General features: G+C 34.9%; 2 protein-coding genes across 2 annotated transcripts in view; one reads left to right on the forward strand and one right to left on the reverse strand.

Moving 5' to 3' along the window:
* The window catches only part of LOC135210654 (sulfotransferase 1C4-like), a 9,316-nt gene extending 6,913 nt beyond the window's left edge, over positions 1 to 2,403 (forward strand). The window contains exons 6-8 of the mRNA XM_064243438.1: positions 1 to 153; positions 530 to 653; positions 1,350 to 2,403. The exon at positions 1 to 153 is cut by the window's left edge and continues 14 nt beyond it. Coding sequence (XP_064099508.1) covers positions 1 to 153; positions 530 to 653; positions 1,350 to 1,465 — 393 coding nt within the window. The 3' untranslated portion in view covers positions 1,466 to 2,403. The remainder of the gene's footprint in view (positions 154 to 529; positions 654 to 1,349) is intronic.
* LOC135211109 (CD109 antigen-like) overlaps positions 1 to 23,188 on the reverse strand; it is a 192,643-nt gene that overhangs the window by 23,473 nt on the left and 145,982 nt on the right. The window contains exons 9-31 of the mRNA XM_064244201.1: positions 21,930 to 22,157; positions 17,966 to 18,064; positions 17,350 to 17,456; positions 16,798 to 16,969; positions 15,647 to 15,847; positions 15,095 to 15,339; positions 14,538 to 14,677; positions 14,143 to 14,256; positions 13,618 to 13,841; positions 13,194 to 13,424; positions 11,331 to 11,465; positions 10,653 to 10,815; positions 10,266 to 10,432; positions 9,730 to 9,873; positions 8,791 to 8,931; positions 7,623 to 7,762; positions 6,674 to 6,807; positions 5,583 to 5,821; positions 4,579 to 4,743; positions 4,148 to 4,341; positions 3,266 to 3,440; positions 2,853 to 2,958; positions 2,500 to 2,576 (exon numbers count right to left, since the gene is read on the reverse strand). Of these exons, the coding sequence (XP_064100271.1) occupies positions 2,500 to 2,576; positions 2,853 to 2,958; positions 3,266 to 3,440; positions 4,148 to 4,341; positions 4,579 to 4,743; positions 5,583 to 5,821; positions 6,674 to 6,807; positions 7,623 to 7,762; positions 8,791 to 8,931; positions 9,730 to 9,873; positions 10,266 to 10,432; positions 10,653 to 10,815; positions 11,331 to 11,465; positions 13,194 to 13,424; positions 13,618 to 13,841; positions 14,143 to 14,256; positions 14,538 to 14,677; positions 15,095 to 15,339; positions 15,647 to 15,847; positions 16,798 to 16,969; positions 17,350 to 17,456; positions 17,966 to 18,064; positions 21,930 to 22,157 (3,741 nt within the window). The remainder of the gene's footprint in view (positions 1 to 2,499; positions 2,577 to 2,852; positions 2,959 to 3,265; positions 3,441 to 4,147; positions 4,342 to 4,578; positions 4,744 to 5,582; positions 5,822 to 6,673; positions 6,808 to 7,622; positions 7,763 to 8,790; positions 8,932 to 9,729; positions 9,874 to 10,265; positions 10,433 to 10,652; positions 10,816 to 11,330; positions 11,466 to 13,193; positions 13,425 to 13,617; positions 13,842 to 14,142; positions 14,257 to 14,537; positions 14,678 to 15,094; positions 15,340 to 15,646; positions 15,848 to 16,797; positions 16,970 to 17,349; positions 17,457 to 17,965; positions 18,065 to 21,929; positions 22,158 to 23,188) is intronic.

The following is a 23,188-nucleotide window of genomic DNA, read 5'->3' on the forward strand; positions in this document are numbered from 1 at the left end:
TACTGGCTGCACTTGAAAGAGGCGTGGGAGAAGCGAGACCATGACAATCTCCACTTCATGCTCTACGAAGACTTAAAAGCAAATCCCCTCCGGGAGCTGAGAAACCTGGACACATTCCTTAGCACTGGACTTTCAGCTGACCAGCTCGAAAAGGTATCAGTGTCTAACTGCATCAACGATTTCAGAAAACTGATTTTGCAGCAACTACGATCAATTACTTGGGAAATACTGAGGAGATGCTTTCAGTTTTATTTGAATGAAAAACGTCATTATTAACATCTTTGCTCGGTACTGTGTTGCCAGCGTGGCCACTACAGTAGCACTTCTTCTTCTTCTTCTTCTTCAGTAGCACTAGTTTTATAAAGAAAAAATAACGTTTAATTCTACAGCCGAAAGTTTAAAGGAATTATTATAACATAATGAAAAAATTGTACTGAAATATCAATCAATCGCTTGTTTTCAACTATTGAATAAGAAATACTACAAAGCACTATTGAACTGAAAACAGCATTTTATTTTCTTTTTCTAGATATGCAACTACACGCACTTCGATCAGATGAAACAAAGAAACAACCTCTGGGAAGACATCGGCATAGAGGACAATGTCTACAACAAAGACTTTGCAAAGGAACACGGAGGCTTCTTTAGAAAAGGTAGTAAGAAAGACCATCTCCTCTTTCCTTGATATTCTCCTAATTGGAAGACCTTGGCTTTCGTCTTCCGAGTCTCATTTGAGGTACAATTGAATTCCAATCTGAACTGTGCAGGAATGGTGATTTAAGAACACAAAATTATAATTATTTGGGACACTCATATGAGAGATTGTAATCATACAATAAATAGCCTTGTCATTTTACATAAATATTTTCTCATTTGTTCTCTATTTGTTTTCATCTACTAACAGCATATTTTCTTTGTATGTTTATTCAATCACATATTTGCTATTTCTTCATTTTACTGTGTTTCTGTCTCTCCTCTCTTACTACATAAGCAATCTACTTTGCAGAAGAGTAACACATTGATAATACTTTCAAGTTACATTATAAGATAGGATTCCAGTTTCCCATTCCTATTTAAAACAAAGCGCTTACTGTATACTTGGTTCTCAAATTCAGCACAAATTACATGCGCTCAATACTGATGTGTTTCTAAAATTAATTTTCTGTTATCTAAAGACTTCTGTTTTAAGGAACTCTGTTCTAAATTTTAGTCTTTGCACATATATTGATTTTATTAGAAAGTTCTTTTTCAATGATTTTGTAAACGATAATTTTGGATGACCTATTTATTCCAAGCCTCTACTTTATCTGAAATGAACACATTTCAGCTGATAGCTTTCTGAATTTCAGGTGAAAGCAACTCTTGGCAATCGAGACTGACTCCTGAACAGAACCAGAAGATGGATGACTGGATTGCTAAGAACCTAACCCCTCTTGGAATTGAATTCAGAGGGCAAGGAGTTTAATGGAATTGCAAAACCTTCTTTGTCCAGCAAAAGTTAATGAACAAAGTATCAAAAAATAAAGTCAAGCTGTTAGTGAATTTAAACTGGTTCAAATGAGAAACTTCAGAACAGCTGTTTGCATTTACACCACAAAACAACTACCAGCGAGTAGAATTATTCACTGACATTCTCAGATACCGGTACTTCATCATACTTGCGTAAGAGTTTGTCACATGACTTTCTCATACTTCTTCACTGTTCAACAAAATTAATGGCATTCAGTATGTTGATTCCATACTAACACATACGTGATGAAATCATCTACACAGCTGGTACATCGTTATTGTAATGTGCAATGCCATTCATTTTCTCTCTTGCTACGGCATGTTCTAAATTAAAATTTCGTAATTTGTGGGCAATGTAGATAATTATATGCAGTTACTCAAAATAATATATAATTAACTTTAGCTTTGCATAACTGATACCATTGCCGAACTACTACTTAGTCAAAACTGCTTTTGTCAGTTTTCTATGGTAATACCAAAGGCAGAGTTGCTTTTATCATACTCTTTAGGTTAAAATACTTGCATATTTACTGTATTTTAGACTAAATTACCAATTATAGCTAAGAGCCACGGGATACTTGTTTTGATCGTTGTCCTCTTAATACCGAATAGATTGGAAAGCCAACTTTTCTCTTGCGTTCAATTTGTACTTGAATCACGGTTCAACTTAACTATCAGCACGCTTACAGTTCAACTTAACTATCAGCACGCTTACAATGTTAATCCTAAATATTCTGGATAATCTTGCAACAATTTTTAAGACTAGTCTCATATTACTTGTAAAATTTAAGAATAAAGGCACCAACCATGATTTAACCATGTGTAGCCATCTCCCAGACTTTCCTTCAGAAAACATCAAATAAAGAGGATAGCCTATCAACTCTTTCAATGTTAACCCTCTTCTCTGACCCCCACCGCACAGGCAAAAACATGGCATTGGATTGTCATGTCAACTCTACATTTGAAAAGAGAAAACACAAAGAAACTAACCTGATATGAGCCACAGACTTCACAAAGGTCGAGACCATACAGAGGATACAATTCATAAATAGTCATATTAAAGCGTTCTGAAAAAAAGGGATACATATATAAATACATAATGCCTCAGGATGCCAATTCACATATTGCAGTGAAGACATTATTTGAAGCATCAATAGTAAAAGGAGTCCATACGAATTAGCTTACACAGAATAGACTAAATCTACCATATAATTAAGTAAATGGAAAAAATATCATCTAAAAATAATGATATTAGCAGTAACAACATTAACAACAACAGTGAAAAAGAAATGAGAAAATAGGAATACTATTATTATTACTGATAAAATTCACAGCATAGATACCTGGCTGATAGAGATCATACACTCTGGCCATGTTGTATCTAGAGTGGTTCGCAACAGGGTGCCACCTTTCGACTTCATAAGTTATACAGGTCTCCTGTGTGTCCAGCTGTTGAAACGATAACAACATTATCGAGGTCTCTGAAGACAACTGAAGAGAACATTACCAAATTCCCTTTTCATAACAAAGTACTGTAACCAAAGGTGCTTCTATAATATCTAGGGCCACTATGAAAGCATTTAATGCAAATATTACGTAAATAAACACTGTGCATTGATATTTCTTGAAAATAAGCGCTTACTTAAATTCACTTCATATGCCATGCCTTCCAGGTATTCACTTTTAAATTAATGATGGGTAAATATCATAATGAAAAAATTAAATACAGATGGATGTAATACTGCCAATGACTCACATGATTAAAGAAGAATTTCACTTGGGTATCTGTTCGAAGTGCCCACCGTAAGTTTCGGACAGTGCGTGAGTTGACGAGTTCAATGAGGTAATCTTGCATCACGTAATAACCAGATGGAAGATGGACCTCTACCACAGCCACACCACTTGTCTCGGACTCTTCAACATCAGTCCACCTGGAAATGTAGAACGATGCAGTTTAAAGTTGAGTTCTGTTATGTGGAAACTGGAACATTTAGCTATTAGCTTACTATAATAAATAAAACAACTAGTCTGAACACCTGATTCGACATTCAAAACCAGTTTTGAAATATAAGGTTTTCTCTTTGGCTTGGAAAGCAAATTGGAAATAAGACATGATTTTATTACGTTTGTTCTAAATTTGATAGTGATTCTTTCATAATCATGATCATCAATTTTCTTGCCTAAAAATTAGTGTATAATGATATAATATGAAAATTGCTAAACTTTCGTGCTAATAATTAAGCTGATTCAAAGTTATAAAATACATTTTATTTACGACATTTTACATCAGAATACGTATTCTAAGGATATTAAGATAATTATTTTCCCTTTATACAAGAGCAAAAAATGACCATATATCTGATCATCTATTGGATACAGTTGTTACACAACACTCAAAAAGTATACTAATTCATTCTCAAGTATACTAATTCATGCAACATTTATTATAGCACTATTGTGACGAAACAGTAAATAACGAAAATCAACTCTTCAATCTGTTGAAGTAATACTTAGAAATGAATAAAGTTCGGCTACTTCGACCACTTCTTGCTCTCCACTCTAATCCTAATTCTACTGTACCAAGAGTCACCATCAACACATAAAACTATATTCAGTAGGTCCAACATTCTATTCTTACTTTGAACATGTTGTGATTTCTAGGTGAGAATTATTCCTGCCGTAGAATTTTGTATCAACTGTAAAATCAAAAGCTGGCACTGGCGGGTAGTCGATCTGAGGTTCATAATCCACGCCATAACTGTAGTCCAGTTGTACCAAAGCCTGGCCTGACCCATGGCCTACAACGCTGATGTGTCCCCATATATTCTCAAGCTTTAATGAGTCAAGAAATGGAAAACATTAGTGAGATTGGCTACAGAGTCAACAGCTGACCAAATGAAACAATAATACCTGGTAACTGACATATACAGAAAAGGATGTGCAACTATAGCTTGACATTGCATCAAGGTACAGCACAAGATATACATGAAACATACATTACTTATAACAAAAATAAGTCTACCAGTTTTTAATTTTCATTTTTCTTTAATTTCAAATGAAAGGATGTACCTCAAACGTTCTCAGAGAAGCTAAATCAAACGAATTTCCAAGGTGAAGATCCACTGTGAAGTTAGGATTGGCAGAGTGTTCAAGGATGATCCTCATGTCAGTGACGTCACGCAGTCGTGCCCGGTATGAATATTCGACCAAGGCTTCCATGGCAGCAACACTGTCCTGTAAAGAAACAAATTTGCTATTAGGTTAATCCTCTGTTTCCCGAATATCTAACCCACCACATCTTGTCTACTAAATTTTAAAATGCTATTGTCGTCTACTTCACTTCAATTAAATGTAAGAAGTCTCGATAAATAAACAAAATATATGAAAAATATAAAATTGAACTAATTTTTCATTATTATAAAAAAAAACACACGTGTCACAGAAGACTTTTAATATGCGAAGAGATAATTATAGATATGTAAATCTATAACCGACATCGGAGTTTCTCTAGCTTATTTCTCAAATATGACTCATACAATTCTGCTGCTATGACAGGGAATGGTAAAAGAGCCTTGAATTTTATTTTCGAAGTAAACTCAAATCTATTTAGATTCCAGCACTCTAAAATTTCAATCTAAGTTAAACATCACAATAACATAAAACAAAGCATTGGGATTTATGAACTATAATCAAGAAGTAAGAAGATTTTTTTAATGTAATCAAGTGATATTTAAGCAAAAAAAGTACTGGTAATTCGGACATCACAGCTATGATCAGTCACCTCAGAGAGAGAAAGAAATAATCCCCACCTCAGAACCAATGCAAGAGCTGACAAACAGGGCAAGTAGAGGCACTGTATTTCTAAATAACCGGTGGAGAGGAGGTTACTGTCCTTGCAAAAATTCATTAGTCCAGTGTCTTAATATGCACCCTTTGGCCTCTTCTTACAAATCTTAGCAGTTCAATCTTAATTCTTGTGTTTCATTCAAGAAAATATTCTGCAGTTAAACCCTACGAGTCGTGAGTTGTGGCTCAGTGGTCCCTCTAAAGTCATAACAATATCAGTGACTTACCAGAGTGGATATGAGACCTCCATCCAGTTCCCTCATGACCGCGAGAAATCTGACGATGTTCTCTTGGATGATGCCAATGCCATCCCTGGCAATGTACACGAGTAGGGCATAGGATGTTGTCTCCACAGCGTGGGCATCCCACTTCTGGTCGTCTTTCGGCAAGATGTAAGGTCTCTGGCTGTCTTCATATGCCAGGGGATTGAAACTCAGTGGTTCACGAGACCAATAGACTTTGTTGCCTGATAAGTAAACAAAAATCACACGATGGATATAATTTGTGGTTAAATTCTCTGAAAACACATCATTCACTATAATACACTGTAAGGAATACAATGCAATATTACATAATACACTATGGCCAATCTCTATGAGATGAGAGTTCATCTCAAGGAGAAGAACCAGATACTGTATTGGTGCAGATGTGACCATATATAAAAAGGTAGGTAATCAGAAGTGGAGTTTACTGTGTTGGAAACGAAATATTCAAAATCCTTGCATGCAGGTCATGCTTTGTCTGCGTTCATCAGCATCTTTGCTTTCTACTGAAAACAATGACACACAGTTCCTCATAACTCACCTGATGTTACTTCCCCATGTAACTTATCTGAAGTTTCTCTCCCTTGTAACATTAAAGAAAAAAGACAACAGTTCTTATGAAGCTGCAACTTGTTTCACGCAGCCACTCAAAAATTAACATATCAATTACTGATTAAAAGCATCTAGCACATACTCGAAATTGCAACAGTTTTCTCAAGTTCTCCCCATTAGTTTCATTATAGTTAATTTCTATTATATCTTGAGAGAGACTGATCTCTTCCTCATGTAAACTTTCTGAAGGGCTTAAATGCTATTTACAATCAATGTCTTGTTCTAAAAGCCTCCTTTCGTTTTATTTATTGAATTAAAATCTGAGTAGGAAAAAGATGTTTTTAAACTAACCATTCTTAGTCAGATTATAGTCTTATATTGAGGGGAAATTATTTTAATTGTCTATGAAAGTAAATTTATTTGAGAGAGAGAGAGAGAGAGAGAGAGAGAGAGAGAGAGAGAGAGAGAGAGAGAGAGAGAGAGAGAGAGAGAGAGAAACTTACCATCTTCCCTTCGCATAAGATGAAGTTTGATGTAGGCTGATTCCTTTTGAACAGAGTCTGCCTTCGTGAGCGCCCAAGCAACAAGTGCAACATCGTAAGGATCACCCAGGCTATCCAGTTCTTTTTCCAGGTAACTGTAAAGAGTAATCTGTTACAATACGGGTATGAAATGACTTTTATTGATTCTCACAGCCTTAAATTCTTCAAGAGGGAGGTCTAGTGTCCTTTTTGCTCTCCTCATATTCCAGTTTTCTCCAAGCCTAGGTTAGATGTGTGCATTTAGTTTTGCTGTACAAAGTTACCCTTTCATTGAAAATTCCTTAATTATAGAATAAAATAAGATTTAAGTATACAAATATATATATATATATATATATATATATATATATATATATATATATATGTATATATATATATATATATATATATATATATATATATACATACAAACATACATACACAGTACAATCAAATCTACTACTTAATTTTCATTCCTTTTTCAAAAACTCTATTCTCAAATTCAGATGCTTAGTATTATATATCTTGGTCTGCAGACAGAGGATGCATAAAAAAATTAAGAAAAAAGAAATATACGTCTACTCTCTGAGTCATCAAAGCGCTTAACCATTCACAAAGAAATTTGAAATATTTAGACTCAACAAATTATGCATATACTTATGCTTGTCGTACAGAATCTATGGGGAACAATGAAAAAAAAATTATTTATCACTAGTTTCAAACTTATTTTTAATTTGATGTGTATTATGCCAAAAACCAAATATTACAACTAAGAATATGTTATGAAATTTTAAAGTGTCTAAGAACACTTGCTGTTGGGAATCTACATTTTAATCTAATGTATGAAACACACCATATTTTATGTGGTACTTTTTCCATACCTTCTCTATTGGGAATCTGTGCTAAATAAAGGAGAAAATAAGAGCTTTACCTAATTGCTCGCTCTTTGGCTAAACTTGCTCTCCTTCGAAGTCCCCCCTGAAGACTGGGGAGGATATCAACCATGGCCAACACGACTTGCGACGTCAGAGAAACGTTTTTGTATCCATCGCGCTCCAATTGCTTAGCTGGCTGTTAAATAAAGAGATTAAATATGATCAGAACGAATTTCTCTTAAAACTGGGACTCATATAACCACTGACATGTCAACTGAATATTTGGTAGGTTAGTTTCTATATTAAACCATTCATACTAAAGCAACCTGCAAAATGAAAAACACAGCATTTTAAACCACCACCAATGATTTCATTAGATTACAAGCATCAGCCACCACAACACTGGATGGAATATGGTTCCACAATTTTACAGCGTAGGCAATAAAGAATTGTTGGTACTGGACCTTGAGATATCATTGTATCTCAACAGAAAAAGGATGCTGACACTACAAAATATGCACCACACTATCTCAAGATGATAACGCACTAAGGCTAAAAGCAGAATTATCCAACTTTCAGCTTATGGACGATGACTGAAAATAGAATCTTCGAGCTCAAGTCAACAATATAACTATAAGTTATGCGAAAGGGAATGTTATTTGAAACATTATTCGATAAATTTCTGGAATGTAAATATAGTTAAAACAACATGAGCACACAATCTGTGACACCAAGATGTCCGAATACAAAAACTAAATACAGATATAAATATTACACAAAGTTAGAGGTAATCCTAATTTCTGAAACCTGAACTTTTATGAATGTACTGTAGGAAGCATCATGAAAATAAAATCGTAAATATTCTCAACACTACCATCCATATGGAATCTGACCATTTTGCAAGACAAAAAAAATTTCTGATATACAGCCGAGTAATAATTCATATAAAAGTATGAAATATATAAAAAATTTCTGGCTACATAAAATAACAAAATTTGAGAAAAAAACATGAAATTATTAAATCTGAGTAAATAATCTAGCCCCTAAAAAAAATAAAAATCAAGAATCACCGTAGAAATTCTAGAAACATTAAAATTACAAATTATAAACCATTCTGCTTATACAAACAGGTTATTTCAATACAGATATTTCGATTAAAACGAAATTCCTATATCTAAAGAAATATATTGAATTGTGTTCAAGAACTAATACTGTAGTACTTACAGTAGGATTCGACTTGGAATCGAGAGGATGAGTATAGTTGGGAGTCTCAGTGAAGGATCCTAGGTCACTTTGATAGCCAAGGAGCCATTCTGTCGCTGAGCGAATAATCAGAGGATCTATGTAGATGAGGTTCTCCCAGTCCTGTTGAGATAATCATTACGTATTACAAACTTTAACGAAAAAAAGGAAGCTTCTGATTATAAGCTACTCCCACCACGATGTGGCACTGCCACAAAAACTCGAAGTGACATATGATGCCAAAGGGATAAACTAATCACTAAATGAATCACTGAACATTAGCATGAATGACTTAGTTTTGCAACCAACATTGGCTACTCAGTGTAAAGATTTCAGTAATATGCCACAAGAAGACAAACACGTGGTCATAAGACATCTACAAGAAGAAGGACCTTCATGGTAGCTATGGCTAAGATGCATACAAATTTCAAGTTATATAGAATTAACCATTGCTAAAAAGTTTGTGATAATGTAAATATAGAGTTAAACCGACACCTTTATTGAAATCATTCAACATGAAGAAGGAAATGAGAGGAATGGCTCTCCACAACAAACATGATTTCCAGGATTTAAAAATGGGAAATGCATATTCTAGAATTAACCCCTTCAGAAATCCTTAAATTAAAAATTCTTATTACCTCTCTCCAAGAATTTTCAGCAATCATTATAATTACTTTGCCTTTGTTTGTCTGTCTCTCGTAAAATCTCAGAATAAAGACATGATGATTTATACTTTATTTTATTATACTATCTCTCTCTCTCCTATAAATAATATTATATAATATATATATATATATATATATATAATATCTATATATATTATATATATATAATATATATATATATAATAATAATATATGTACGACATTTTAAATTTCTTGACACAAACAATAATAGAAAATCCTAGTAACAATTTAGTACCTGGAAACCGGCAAGCCCTAAAGACCTGAGTGAGTAAGCTGTGAGCCAAACACTTGGCTCTGATTCTGGCCACATCCTGAAAGCTCCACTGGGATCTTGATATCTCGCAAGAGCTGCATAGTGGACATTCACAGCTGTTAAGACCTGATTTGGCATAGAGAATGCATAATTCAATGTTATACCCTAGAATTACTTCAATATTAGATTTTTAATTTATATCCAAGACTACGTATAGAGGTATTTGAGGTATTCTGAATAATATATAAAGTAAACTGACTTATGGTGCTACACTTTCTGTTTATTCATAAATCATTTATGTTATGAAACCAGACGAGTTGCTTAATTTTCCGATGACCAAGTTACCACATACTTCAAATTACATATATGTATAAAATGACTGAATAATTGTGAGGCAGTATGCACAACAATTTCATATGATGTAGCTGCGTGTGTAAATAGCTATGACAACAGAACTGTTGTAATAAAGCAAATGAGCTTATCTAAATATCAGAAACAGTATGTAAAAATAGATTTACTTTGAAAGTCAGTCCTGGTTCAATTTGATTTGTCAGCCGAAGGTAATGCAAAGACCACAAATTGGCGGCAAAATTGAAAGCAGCCGTCTCAGCTCCCATCATTTCCAGACCCAAGAGAGAATCGGATCCGACAGGAATTTCTGGAAAGGCTGGGCCTACCACATCACCTGGAAAAAATATAAATTTTTAAATCAAGGCAAAGTAAATATTACTAGAAGTCTGATATAGTTTCCCATGTGGAAAAAAGTTGCATATTTTATTTTCCCTTTTACCTTTACAGGTTACAAAAATCCATCTAAAGCATCATATATTACCATTGCAGGTTATTGATACAAAGATAGTTAATTGAAAAACATAACCTCTGGAAGATAAGCAATTTTACATTACCTGTGATTGATATGTGACCAGAAGGAGTGTCGTATATATAACGTCTTCTGAGAGAGTATGGAATCAAGGGTGACTCATCTAACTGGATATCCAGAAAGTCGTACACTACGGCACGATTCTTGAGATCTAACAAGATGGATGTGTGCTTGCCGATGATTACGCCCTGAATGGAAAGTAAATACTTGAATTGGCTCCGGCAGTGTAGAGGAGAAATTGAAATCAATGATCCTTTTACAATTACGCAATCACTTTCTTTAGTTTCCTAATTGAGAATGAAAACTTGAAATGTTTCATCTTTAGTGCTTAGTGCATGTGAAACATTTTAATATAAATGTTAACACAGTTAAATAGTGTTTATTATGGTGCACATCAAATATGAAAAACCAGTTGAGTAAACTTGTAGTAGACAGTACATAATAACACAAAAAAAATTCAAACTATATTACAACACTTTTAAAATACACATTAAACCCACATTATATGTATGTTCCAATACCCATACAATATTGTACAAATGACCCCAGTACTGCAATGCATTAAAATAAAAGAAAAAATATGTCAGTATACAATAACACACTGAAATCTCTAAGAGCCAATATAATCAGAGAACTCTCTACGGTAAATGTTACGCCAGAAAGGAACGAAATAAACAAACAAATAAATAAAAGAAAATCATACCTCTGGCATAACCTCGATCGTGACAGTATGCGAGTCCTTCTGCATCATAGTCGAACCCGTCACTGTGACGTCAATGGTTCCCATTCGCGTGAACACGATTGGGATGTGGACATCAAGAGACTGGCCAGGATCCAGCTGAGTAACGGGAAACCAAATATTATTATGGATCTTTCCTTGATAGTGACCCCTAAGAATTTTCGGGGGTCGTTATCTTGATATTCACAGTCTTTTGTTTGTTTTTACGGCCATCCCCAACGGGCTTGTAATGAACACGCCGCAAAGGTGGATACATACAGGGTTATGAACCTTGAGAGTCGTTAAAAGATCCTTATTATTATCATTATTAATAATTTGAACAGTATGGACATCTGGATGCCATTTAGTTTGTATTATAGTTTCTCAATTTATTCCTTGACATTTCAGTAGGGCTGACAGAAATTTCCATTTTTGTTATTATTATTATTATTATTATTATTATTATTATATCAATTTTTTTTTATATTACTATTATATTATTATTATTCATGGGGTGAACAACTTCACTTGGAAAAACGCAGTAAGGGAATATTGCTATCATTAAGTTTTAATCCACTTTGGTGGGAGGGGTTTCATAATAAAAATCCTGGGATTTTTCATAAGCAGCACGAGCAATTTCCGCCTTTTACAGGGAGTGTCAGCAGATTTGGCAAAAAAAGTTGAAAATTACAGTAGTACTGTTGGCTTTTCAAATAGGTCATATTATTATTGTTGTCACTAGTGCTACTGCTTGCCAGTAGTATTACCCATTTGGCGAAAAGTGTGTTGGCATTCCCATAGATTTAAACAGATCTCCTATTTAGAATTTAGATTACTATGTACATATATTAGAAAATTAAATCAACTGTTGAGGCAAATTGTCATAGCTGTCATCTTCATCACACCATAAACAACCAAGTACCAAATGTCTCATAATGCCTGCTAATTTTCTTTACAGCCGAATTCATTATTATTACTGAGTAAATCTTTACTTCACATTGGGATCAAAACCACGATGCATAGTAAACAGAATTTCAAAGACAGACTGCCCTATGGTAGAAATGGCAAGTGACGGGAGAAACACATTGAAATACAGATGAAAGCAACACCAATACGTATATGAATAAATCCTTCATAAGAAAAGTTAACAAAGTTTAATGTGCATATAAATATATTTGTTGTATAAGGTCTACCTGAAAGTAGATAAATATTTATGATGCTGTTAGAGATAGTACATATTTCTGTACAATTCATATTTGGAATGCCATTTTAGAATGTTATAAAAACAACTTAGAATTTAAAATGTACGGTCATTACAAAACCCCACTCAGAATGTTTAGAGGAAAACAACACTTACAACAAAACTATCTTTTGTTAAATGTTGATACCCTTTTTGCTTTAGATGATTTTGCAGACTGGGTCTAAAGCAAACTTATAACCATACAATCCCTTTACTACGACAAGCAATATACAATATTTGAATGGCCTTATTTATTCATTATGTGGAGGAAAATATTTCCATTATTTTGATGCAAGGTTAACATGATGTCACTCAATCCAGTATGTCATGCATCCCGAGATGACACAGAAGTTTATTTTGTCAGTGAGTTTGAGAAATATTAATATATATGGTTGACGTTTTGAGGTAAAATGATTATGCAGCAATATAAGCACATGATTACATAAGAAAAGGCAACTACAATTGTACATAAAAGATTAGTCATGCAATATAACTTCACGATTACCTTCGAAAAGGCAATTACAAATGTACATAAGTCTTTATTGTGAAGCAATTCCATCAATGAGCTGATATCATTGGATTTCGATAGAAAAACCGCTTCTACTCACCCAAACCATGTGCTGGTGATCACCCGCGGAAGTTCTTGGATTGTAGGAATTGACAAAACCATTCTTTTCTACTAGGACGGAACGATAATCTTCAGAGTCCGGGAGAGTGATCAGGATTCCCACTTTACTCATGTGGAAGTTGAAGACGCAAGCCCTTAGACCTACTTGTTCCCACTGACGGGCAACTTTCGGTCCTTCCAGGGTGATCAGGAATGGCCCGGCTGAGTCAAACTAAAGAACAAAATATCTTGTCATTCTTTGGAAACAATTTGGCAAAGTAAAATGTTTTGGAACTATGTATTATACTATGAATCATTTTTACAGTAAACTATCTCTCAGCAAGTAATGATCTGCATAAACGTTCACTTGAAATTTTCTAAGAATGCAAATCTCTCTACTGTCATTTACTCCGGGAAAGAATTACCTGTATCTTCTCCTGAAGCAGACCCAGCCCCCTTTCTTTGCCAACAGCAAACATGGACAGCACCCAGTTCTGGGGTCTCTTTGGAATCGGGAAGATCTGAATCTCGGATCCTTCCTTCCGGATATTCCTCCATGCCCAATCCCCGTCATCTGGATCGTAGAAACGGTGCAGTCGACTGATGCGATGCAGATGGAAGTGCCGTAGTGGGTCCACTTTGATAGGGCCTACAGACAACAACGATCAAATGAGATTATCTGGTAAGACGATGTCACACAACAAAGTATCTTTTTAAACGGAGTCTAAAGATTTCCATTTCTTTCTCTTACTTTGTTCAATGAGCTACTCATCTTGTCTGCTCCTCTAGAAAAAGAAATCAACAAAGTATATCTGAAATCCAAATAACTGAAAGCACACAAGTACATTTCATCACTAATCACAACGATCATAAGTAAATCCATTTGGAATCTGAATCATGGATGGCAAAAGAGTATTCATAGGACGACTTTCAAAGGTTTGACTACTCACAGCCTGACTCATCTGAGTGATCAAGACACTGGAAAACTCCATCGCATCGCTCTGTATAAGAGTAACATCCTCCTGTCAGGCACCGAAGAGACATTTCAGGGCAGTTGGGAGAATCTGGGAAAGGAAAGATGACGTTTTTAAGCAAGAGACCAGTTCACACAACGCAGTATTCAAAATCCAGGTAATGAAGTATTTACAACAATCATCCATAAAAGAACATATTTCATAAATTTAGGGAAACACGTACTATAATCAGTATGGCAGCTGAGGTCTGATGGACCTTTACAAACAAATTAAGCAAATGATCAGAAAATGATCAAGGAAATGATAGCTAAAAGTGGAAGAATATTGCTAATAATTCTAACGAGCGTCAACAGACAGGAAACGTCACTCACCAGAGGCATGATGCGGGTGGTAGAAGAGGTCGGCATCTGTCAGAACGACCAGGTTACTGAAGTTGAAAGTGGAAGGGGCGTCAGGGCCAACCATGTTGGTTGGGAAGAAAGAGACAGTGGAGCCACCGCCGTCACGTGATCTGCGGAAATTTAGTAACATTAAGTAGGAACTTCTCGGCCAAGCTAAGTCGGCGGATGATCATCGGCACCTGAAGGGACAGAAACGCAATGGGGAAAGAGTTAATGTTCTTCGAGGAATGGAAGGCTCAGCTGCAGAATATTCGACAATGAATGACAGAACCGTCACGTGACTTGGTGTTAAGTATTGCATACCATATGTCCTCATTTTTGTCAATGATATAATCATTTCAAATTATATTTTCATACAAGAATATCTGACAAATTTAAAGGGTTCTCAATCATTTCACGGGTTCGCATATTCAATCCAACGATAATGTAAGATACAGATGAAAAGCAAGCGTGAAAAAAAAAAAAAAAAAGACGAGCTGGCGATTATAGAGCAACGAGAGACCCGGATGAACGAGTGACCAAAATACCTGGTGAAAGCGCGTCTGATGTGTGGCATGGTGAAGTTCTGGATTCCATCGAAGATGGTGTCGTTTTTCTCGAGTTCCATCATGTGTTGCAGGACCCGAACCTCAGTTAATTCGTGCCCGGAGTCCATCTTGTGAGTTTCCTCCCAGACTGCAGACACGGCAAAGAATGACCCCCGCTCACCCAGCATTTTCATTTCGACAGATCCTCCTGAGTGGTCTTTATGCTCATTCCAACGAATGCCTACCTGTAGGAACAAAACCATGGTGCTGGAGTTATATCTTTACTAATGGCTGATACTAGCAGATAAAAAGATGACTACAGTTATATATATATATATATATATATATATATATATATATATATATATATATATATATATATATATATATGTCTACATATAATATAGCTTTAATCTTTCATCCGCTAGTATCAGTCATTAGAATGTGTGCACACAGATACAAAACATGTGAGACTATAAGAAAAGTTTCATTTTGTATTACTCCAAACGTTGAGTTATATGTTAACATTAAAAGAGGTCACACTCCCCTTACCTGATGGCGTCCAATGGGATTGACTGGCACAGCGACACCGTGAGAAACCAGCTGTCCGTCTTGTGCCACCACCCATACCACGATGTAAGCAGCCGGTGCCATTTCTGTTGAAGCTGGTATGGAAAAGGTGGTGACCGTCGGCACACTGATGTCTGCAACAACCTGGCGGTCACTGTAAATCACCACACCTTTGGAGATGATCTGGGGAAAACCAATCATCACCAATTCAAATGATCAGTTCTTTTTTTTTTTTTAACATAATTGTCAATGGGATGGGTAACTCAATGGCCTTATCGATGCCAGGCAAGAGGAAACCAGGAAAAAGTGAGGGAAAGGCAAATGATGGGGTTGAGCACCGAAGGAAAAGAAAGAGGCAGAGTGGAGGACTGTCAAATTCAAGGCAAATGGAAAAAAGGACCGGAATGCCAAACTTTGGCAGCAGAGGAAAGAAATGGCTCGTAGCTTTCCGTAAACTTGTCATTTTTTCTAATCACCGGTCTTATTGCAATGTGTAAGTCTTTATCAAATAAAATGTTTTATATATTGATATGGCAGTAAAACTTGTTACAAGCTTTGTCACAGAAGAATAGCTGCTTTCAGTTTCAAAAACTCACATTTTCTGACCGTATCGTGTAATTTCAAAATTAAGAGAAAGTGAAAACAGCAAAAGACGATTATTTTGTTTCTCGGGACTTCATAATTGTAAAAGTTATAAAATATGGTTAGGAAAATAAAATAAATGTTAGCCTTCGTTAACGTAAATGGATTTGCTTTTGTGAAAATTTTTTTTAAGACTTGCAGCAACTAAAGAACGTGATTTGTCTTAAGGCTTACAACACACAAGATGATCTTGATTTGCTTTGAGAACTTGCAACATATTTAGAGAATTAGGTTCGTTTGAACGCCTAAAACATAGCTTGAAAACGTGATCTTCTTCGAGAACTTACAGCATGACTAACATCAAGCTTCCTTTCACTACTCACAACACGACTTAAGAACAAGGTTTTGCGAAACTTAAAACGTAAGCCGAATGGTTTTAAAACAAACGCGATAACTAAGAACTTAATTTGTTGTACATGCAACAAACGAGAAACTTCCTTTACTTTAAGGCTAACGGCAAAACACAGAGCTTGATTTGTTCTATGACTTACGACATAATTGAAGTACTTGATGTAGAAGTTGTTTCTGACGTGAAGTGTAATGAACTGTCCGGGAGAAGCATCTGGGGTGGAAGTTTCGATCAGGAGATGGCGGTCTCTAGGTGAGTGATGGAGGACCCCAATCAGAGTAGTGGATGTCGTGAGTCCACTAGATGTTGTCAGTCTATTTTTCAAAGATTGGCTATTAATTTCTTTATTTTCTTATGATATATATGGTATACAGTACTGCAATACAGCTATATGAATGTAAAATCCTATCAACGAATATATAATCATTAAACTACTCGAACATCATATACCAATATAACAATAAAAACTGAGATCATGACCATTCGGAACATGACAGGCGGGAAACCTTTGGTTCAGCTTCAATAGAGCAAGTCCTATTTTCAACATGAATGAACGAATGACTCCAACACTTGCAAATGTATTCATTTTTCTCTAATATTATTCACTAGAACTAAAATTAATTAAACTGGAAACTTTCCTATGGAAAATTATTCAACCTACTCGACTGCTTTCTCCAAGATTCAATAGACTTACATGGCATCTGCTTTGACGGATTCAGCTTCATCCGGGATGTCAATGGTAACTTCGCCCACACCTCCGGTTTCCATGAGCTTCATTCCATGAACCAAGATTTCTTCCACCTGCCAAAAGATAACGCAGTCATTTGTCTCACAGCACACAACATTTTGTGTTTTCATTCCACAAATTCTGAGACGGTTTTGAGATGAACCAGAATGAGTTGTAAAGCAAGTTTCCACAAAATAAAATGTCTTTATATAAGAAAAGAACAAGAAATAACAAATATAAGGAAATGAACAACCAAGTAAATATTTATAAACAAAACCACCAAAGCAAGTCACAAAAAGAAGTCGTGTCGTCAACAAAGAAGAGTCAGGTCATACGTAGGGTAAACTCACAATCCCTTATGTCAGGTTTGGATATATAATATATATATATTATATATATATATATATATATATATATATTTTAAGACCCATACCCCACATCTTGAATATTAATAATATATATATATTATATATAATATATATATATATATATATATATATATATTCAGACCCATACCCCACGACTTCTTGAATGTATGTTTGCGTATACTTAGACGATAATAATAATTGAAGTAGTTACTGACCTTCGAAGTCTTTCCAGAACTACTAATGACGACCCGTAATTCAGCAAATTCCAGTTCTTCCTCAGACATCGGGTGGTTGTCAGCGTACGTTGCCATCACCTAAAATAACGGAATTGTACAGAGAATGAAACAACATGGAACATTACAAGCCATTCAATCAAACACAGCATACACTTGCAAACATGTGGACACAGGCAAAGTAGTGCTAAATGTAAATACATCCTCAGCAGAAAGTTTGAAAGCACCACCTGAAAGACAGGAATTATTTGTTGCTTCAGACTGAACAAATCTCCGTTGAGATGAAGAAGAGTCCGGAGTTTCTCACCAGACCTCAGATTGCCTTCCACAACTCACCACAGTTATGGGTCGCCTTAAGCCAAGGCTTCAGTTGGCACACAAACGGATTTATCTAAAAATATCACAACCGACCAGAGCAACAGCATCCGCGTCCTTCATAAATGATTATTGATGTTATCAAGGATATTGTGTTAATACAGTCCTCCACGGTATTGACATTTTCCCGTGACGCTGTTGACAGTTACGCTTAACAACACTGATCACTTCACTAAAAAAGGTAATTATGATGTGTAAATATTATGGGATCTAGGTTTGGTTTTAAAATGACCACAAGGATACGTCATAAATGTATGCTCATCTTGAAAATCGGCAATGGATTATATGGATCAACTTTAATATTCATTAAAATTGTAAACAATGCTTCTGCTTAAATAAAATTACTGCTTTTATAAAAGCAAGAACAGTTACACTTTTTGGCATTATACCACCTTAATTCAGCTAAATAAGCATGATACCTATTTAACATTACATAATTTTAATTCACTTATGAAAAAATACCAGTTTGATCTAGCAACAACAATGCTGAAAGATCCATTCCAATGTTGTTCGGTAAAAACCAGTTCCCGACCTACAGTGACGGGGCAGGGAGCAAAACAGACGGCCCAGACTGGTACCTACAGTTTGACGACCTCTGCGTAAGTGTCATGATCAGGGACGTTGCAAAACCCACAAGTAAATACTTGGCAGATACAACCAAACGAACTTTTAGAATAACATGAAATAAGACATGTAATAAGGCATGTGACAGCAAAAGTGACCTTTCCAATTTCCGAGGAAATTCTTTTGTTGTACACTGAGTACAGAGAGCAAACATTATATATATATATATATATATATATATATATATATATATATATATATATATATATATGAAATGTTTGCTCTCTGTACTCAGTATACAACAAAAGAATTTCCTCGGAAATTGGAAAGGTCACTTTTGCTGTCACTTGTCTCCTCATTTCATGCTATTCTAAAAGTTCGTTTGGCTGTATCTGCCAAGTATTTACTTGTGGGTTTTGCAACGTCCACGATCTTGATTCATGAAATATATATATATATATATATATATATATATATATATATATATATATATATTATAATTAAATCCACTGTAGAAAGGTAAGTGAAACTGGGAACTTGGAACAAGTACTTTCGTAGTTTATTTCTACATTCTCAAGTTCCCACTGAATCAAAGAGAGGCTGAGAGACTTATTTCTGCAAAGGGAGGGCGGAGTTACAGTTTGTTAGTCTTGGCAGAATGTTTTTTGAGCAAATAAGACATGGAAAGAGGATCAAGACCTAATCCAGGGTGGCGATTTATCACGGTCTAGGACTAGATCTATCTGGACCGTGCAATTTATATTCCTCGTTGATGTGGTTTCAATAAATATAGACTCCAACAGATTCCTTTTCCTTGGGTCACTGGCCGTGTGGATTATCGATGCATTATTCCAGTTAATGGAACGGCCTGTCTTAAGCCAATGATCCACAGCACCATTATTCGTTGTGCCTCTTGAAATGGCATAGTTGTGTTGTGAGCATCACATTTTAACACCTTTTGAAGTTTGACCGTTATAAATCTTATTACATTCTTTGCAATGAATACTGTACACAATATTGTTTGAATTGAGCGGGCTATTTTTAATTAGTTTATTTCTCAAAATAGTATTATATTTAAATGCTATGTAAAGTTAGTATCAATAGTTTTTTAAATGGATACAGCAGGAATGAGATTAGGATGAAATGGTGCACAGAGAATATTCTTAAATTCTTTGTTAATACTGGTTGGATTGTAATATGTCTTTTTTATTTTATTTTTTACAAAGATAAAAAAATATGGAAGGTAATATAATGAATCTCCTATTTTATAAAAAAAAAATTTAAACTCATCTTTTGGGGGTCGATTGCAATAAACCAACCAAGGGGCTAGTACTAAACACGGCGAAACACATTTGACCCCACAATCCTTGGTGGCTTCCGTATTTGCGGGCCGTTCCTTGTAGTCCGTAGGAAGTTATTATATATATATATATATATATATATATATATATATATATATATATATATATATATATATTATGCTGCAAACAAATTGTTTATCTTTTTCTATTCTTACTTCGCCAACATTTCTTTAGTTAAAATGCAGAAAAATTAGTTGTAAAATTAATGGGATTATTTTCAACGATAAACCCAGTTGATTTCACCATGGTCATAGTTTGACCCTTTTAGAATATTTTTCGCTAGTTTACCATTATCATTATTAGCAGGAGCAGTAACATTCTTGGTAGTAATAGTAGCAACCTATTGCAAGTCGTTGTAGTGTCAGTATATTTTTTATGAATAGTCATTATTATTAAAACGAAAGAAAGATTAAAACGAAAGAAAGAAAGAAACTCAAGGGGTCAACGAAACTTCAAGTTTATCGTCTAATTCCCGTTTTCTAAAACTATTTCAAAAGAAAACGTACACATTTCTCGAGATCCAATACTAACATCAGAAAAACTACGGAAATACCGGTGAAATGCATTAATGTCTGTACGTAACTGTATACTTTACAGTACATGACTGTTACTTCATGTCTCTGAACGGTGAACATAAGGAAAGGAAATTGGTTCTGTTTGATTTAAGGCCTGTAAGATTTACAGTTTCGGCGGCATGAAACCTGACCCAATTGGTACTTGAACTTCTGAAGAACTGAATCTACTCCGAAGGAACTGATAAATTAACTTTGGAGGAAATTTACTCCAGAAGAACTTTTAAATTTATTGCAGGCAACTTCTGAACGGCCCTTCCTTCGACTGGTGCCCTGTGTTCACTAACTAAAAGGCTGCATAGTTAACAGAGAATTAAGAATGTGATGAATTTAGAGAGGGAAGAAAATAAAGTTTCTTCCTTCACCATTGCGTTAATTGCCTTAATATGCTTTCTGTTGTATGGTTATGGAATAAAGAGAAGCTCAGGAACAAAATTGAAATTTATTTTTATAATAATCGTTTTATAAGAAAATAGAAAGTGTAGCGAACTGACAAAATATTCCAATATTAAAAAATTATCTTTGAAACAAAAAACTAAAAGCTTTTGAAGTTAATAAAACTTATACTAACGCTGAATTTCAATGGGACTTCAACAGCAATGAAATGAAGATCCCGCAGTGTCATGCTACTGAAAATTTAATGCTCAAGTTATGTAGTGTCTCCTAATCATGGTATCATAAAAGGCGGGCATACTTAAACACGGTGATTCTTAAACTAGGGGTGCCATAAGCTTCCAAGGGGGCGTGAGCCACTACTGTAGTTACGTATATAACCACGAAATACATAACTTCTTAAAATCGCAAGTATGTACCCCAAAATATCGAAAAGAATGTTATCAGATTTAGTCTGCCAGCCAAGGAATGAAATAATATAAATTCCATTGCAGGCTTGTAACTGGACATTCTTTCCATAGCCATACAAAAGCAAGTGTGTTTGAACTGTCCACGTGAACTCACTTCTACAACAGACTCTGCTCTCAGGCACCCGGCACTGCGGTTTCCTCGTATCCTGAGCACTTTGGGTACATACCTACCTCTACAGTGACTGCAAGTACTGTGCATTTATGTACTTACATGGAATGTGGCCGGCATGCCAGGTCGGAAGATGAAAGGCTGATCGCCCAGGAAAGTGACTTTAGCCTTCTCCTCCACGAGCCTTGCTAAGGCCCAGCCCTCCTCCACTCGCCACCCGAAGTAATCCCCGACGGAGGCCAAAACCCGAACAGTAACGTTGCTGAAATCAGCGCCGGCAGCAGCTTGCACGGCTGCCATAGGCAGCTGGAAGGGGTGGAAACCGTTGAACTGTGGGACGGAAGAACAAACACAATTAATAATGATTCGTTTACTTTGGAAATCCCGGCCAGTGCTGTGAAATGTTTTCTAAAACTGTAAATAATAAGTATTTATGAAAATGTGTCTTTCCATATGATTTATAACAAGTATTATGAAACTGTGTCTTTTTCAAATTATTATAGGTATTTATGAAAATGTGCTTGTAAAAATATAAATTCTACTTACGAAAATGTCTTAGTAAAAATATAAATAATATTTATGAGAATGTCTTTGTAAAAATATAAATAATATTTATGAGAATGTCTTTGTAAAAATATAAATAATATTTATGAGAATGTCTTTGTAAAAATATAAATAATATTTATAAAAAATGTCTTTGTAAAAATATAAATAATATTTATGAGAATATCTTTGTAAAACTATAAATTCTATTTGTGAAAATGTCTTTGTAAAAATATAAATTCTATTTATAAAAATGTCTTTGTAAAAATATAAATAATATTTATGAAAATGTCTTTGTAAAAATAAAAATTCTATTTATGAAAATGTCTTTGTAAAAATATAAATACTATTTATGAAATGTTTGTAAAAATATAAATATTTATAAAAAGGCGTTTTTTTCTAAATGTACATAAGTAGTGTCAATAAACTGAAATGCAATTTACCTAGGTCCCATTAAATCAACTTCTAACTTTATCTCGCATAATAAAATGAAGTAACCACTGTTGGTAAAACGAAGCGTTCTGAAATAGTATTTGCTCTTGCTTTTCACGCAATTCAAAACAAACAGATCTTATAAGTAGAAAAAAAATTTATAATCGCAAAATAGGCCACTAAAATCTTTAATGTGCATCTTCTATTTCACTTTATTTTCCCTTTATTTTTTTCATAGAATTTTTCATGCTATCCTAAGGGAATAGAATACAGGATAGAACTTAGGCCAAAGGCCAAGCGCTGGGGCCTATGAGATCATTCAGCATTGAAACGGGAATTGACCGTAAGAATGTTTGAAACGTGCAACGGAGGTGGGGGGGGGGGGG

This window comes from Macrobrachium nipponense, chromosome 4, assembly GCF_015104395.2.
Source record: "Macrobrachium nipponense isolate FS-2020 chromosome 4, ASM1510439v2, whole genome shotgun sequence".
Taxonomy (NCBI): Eukaryota; Metazoa; Arthropoda; class Malacostraca; order Decapoda; family Palaemonidae; genus Macrobrachium; species Macrobrachium nipponense.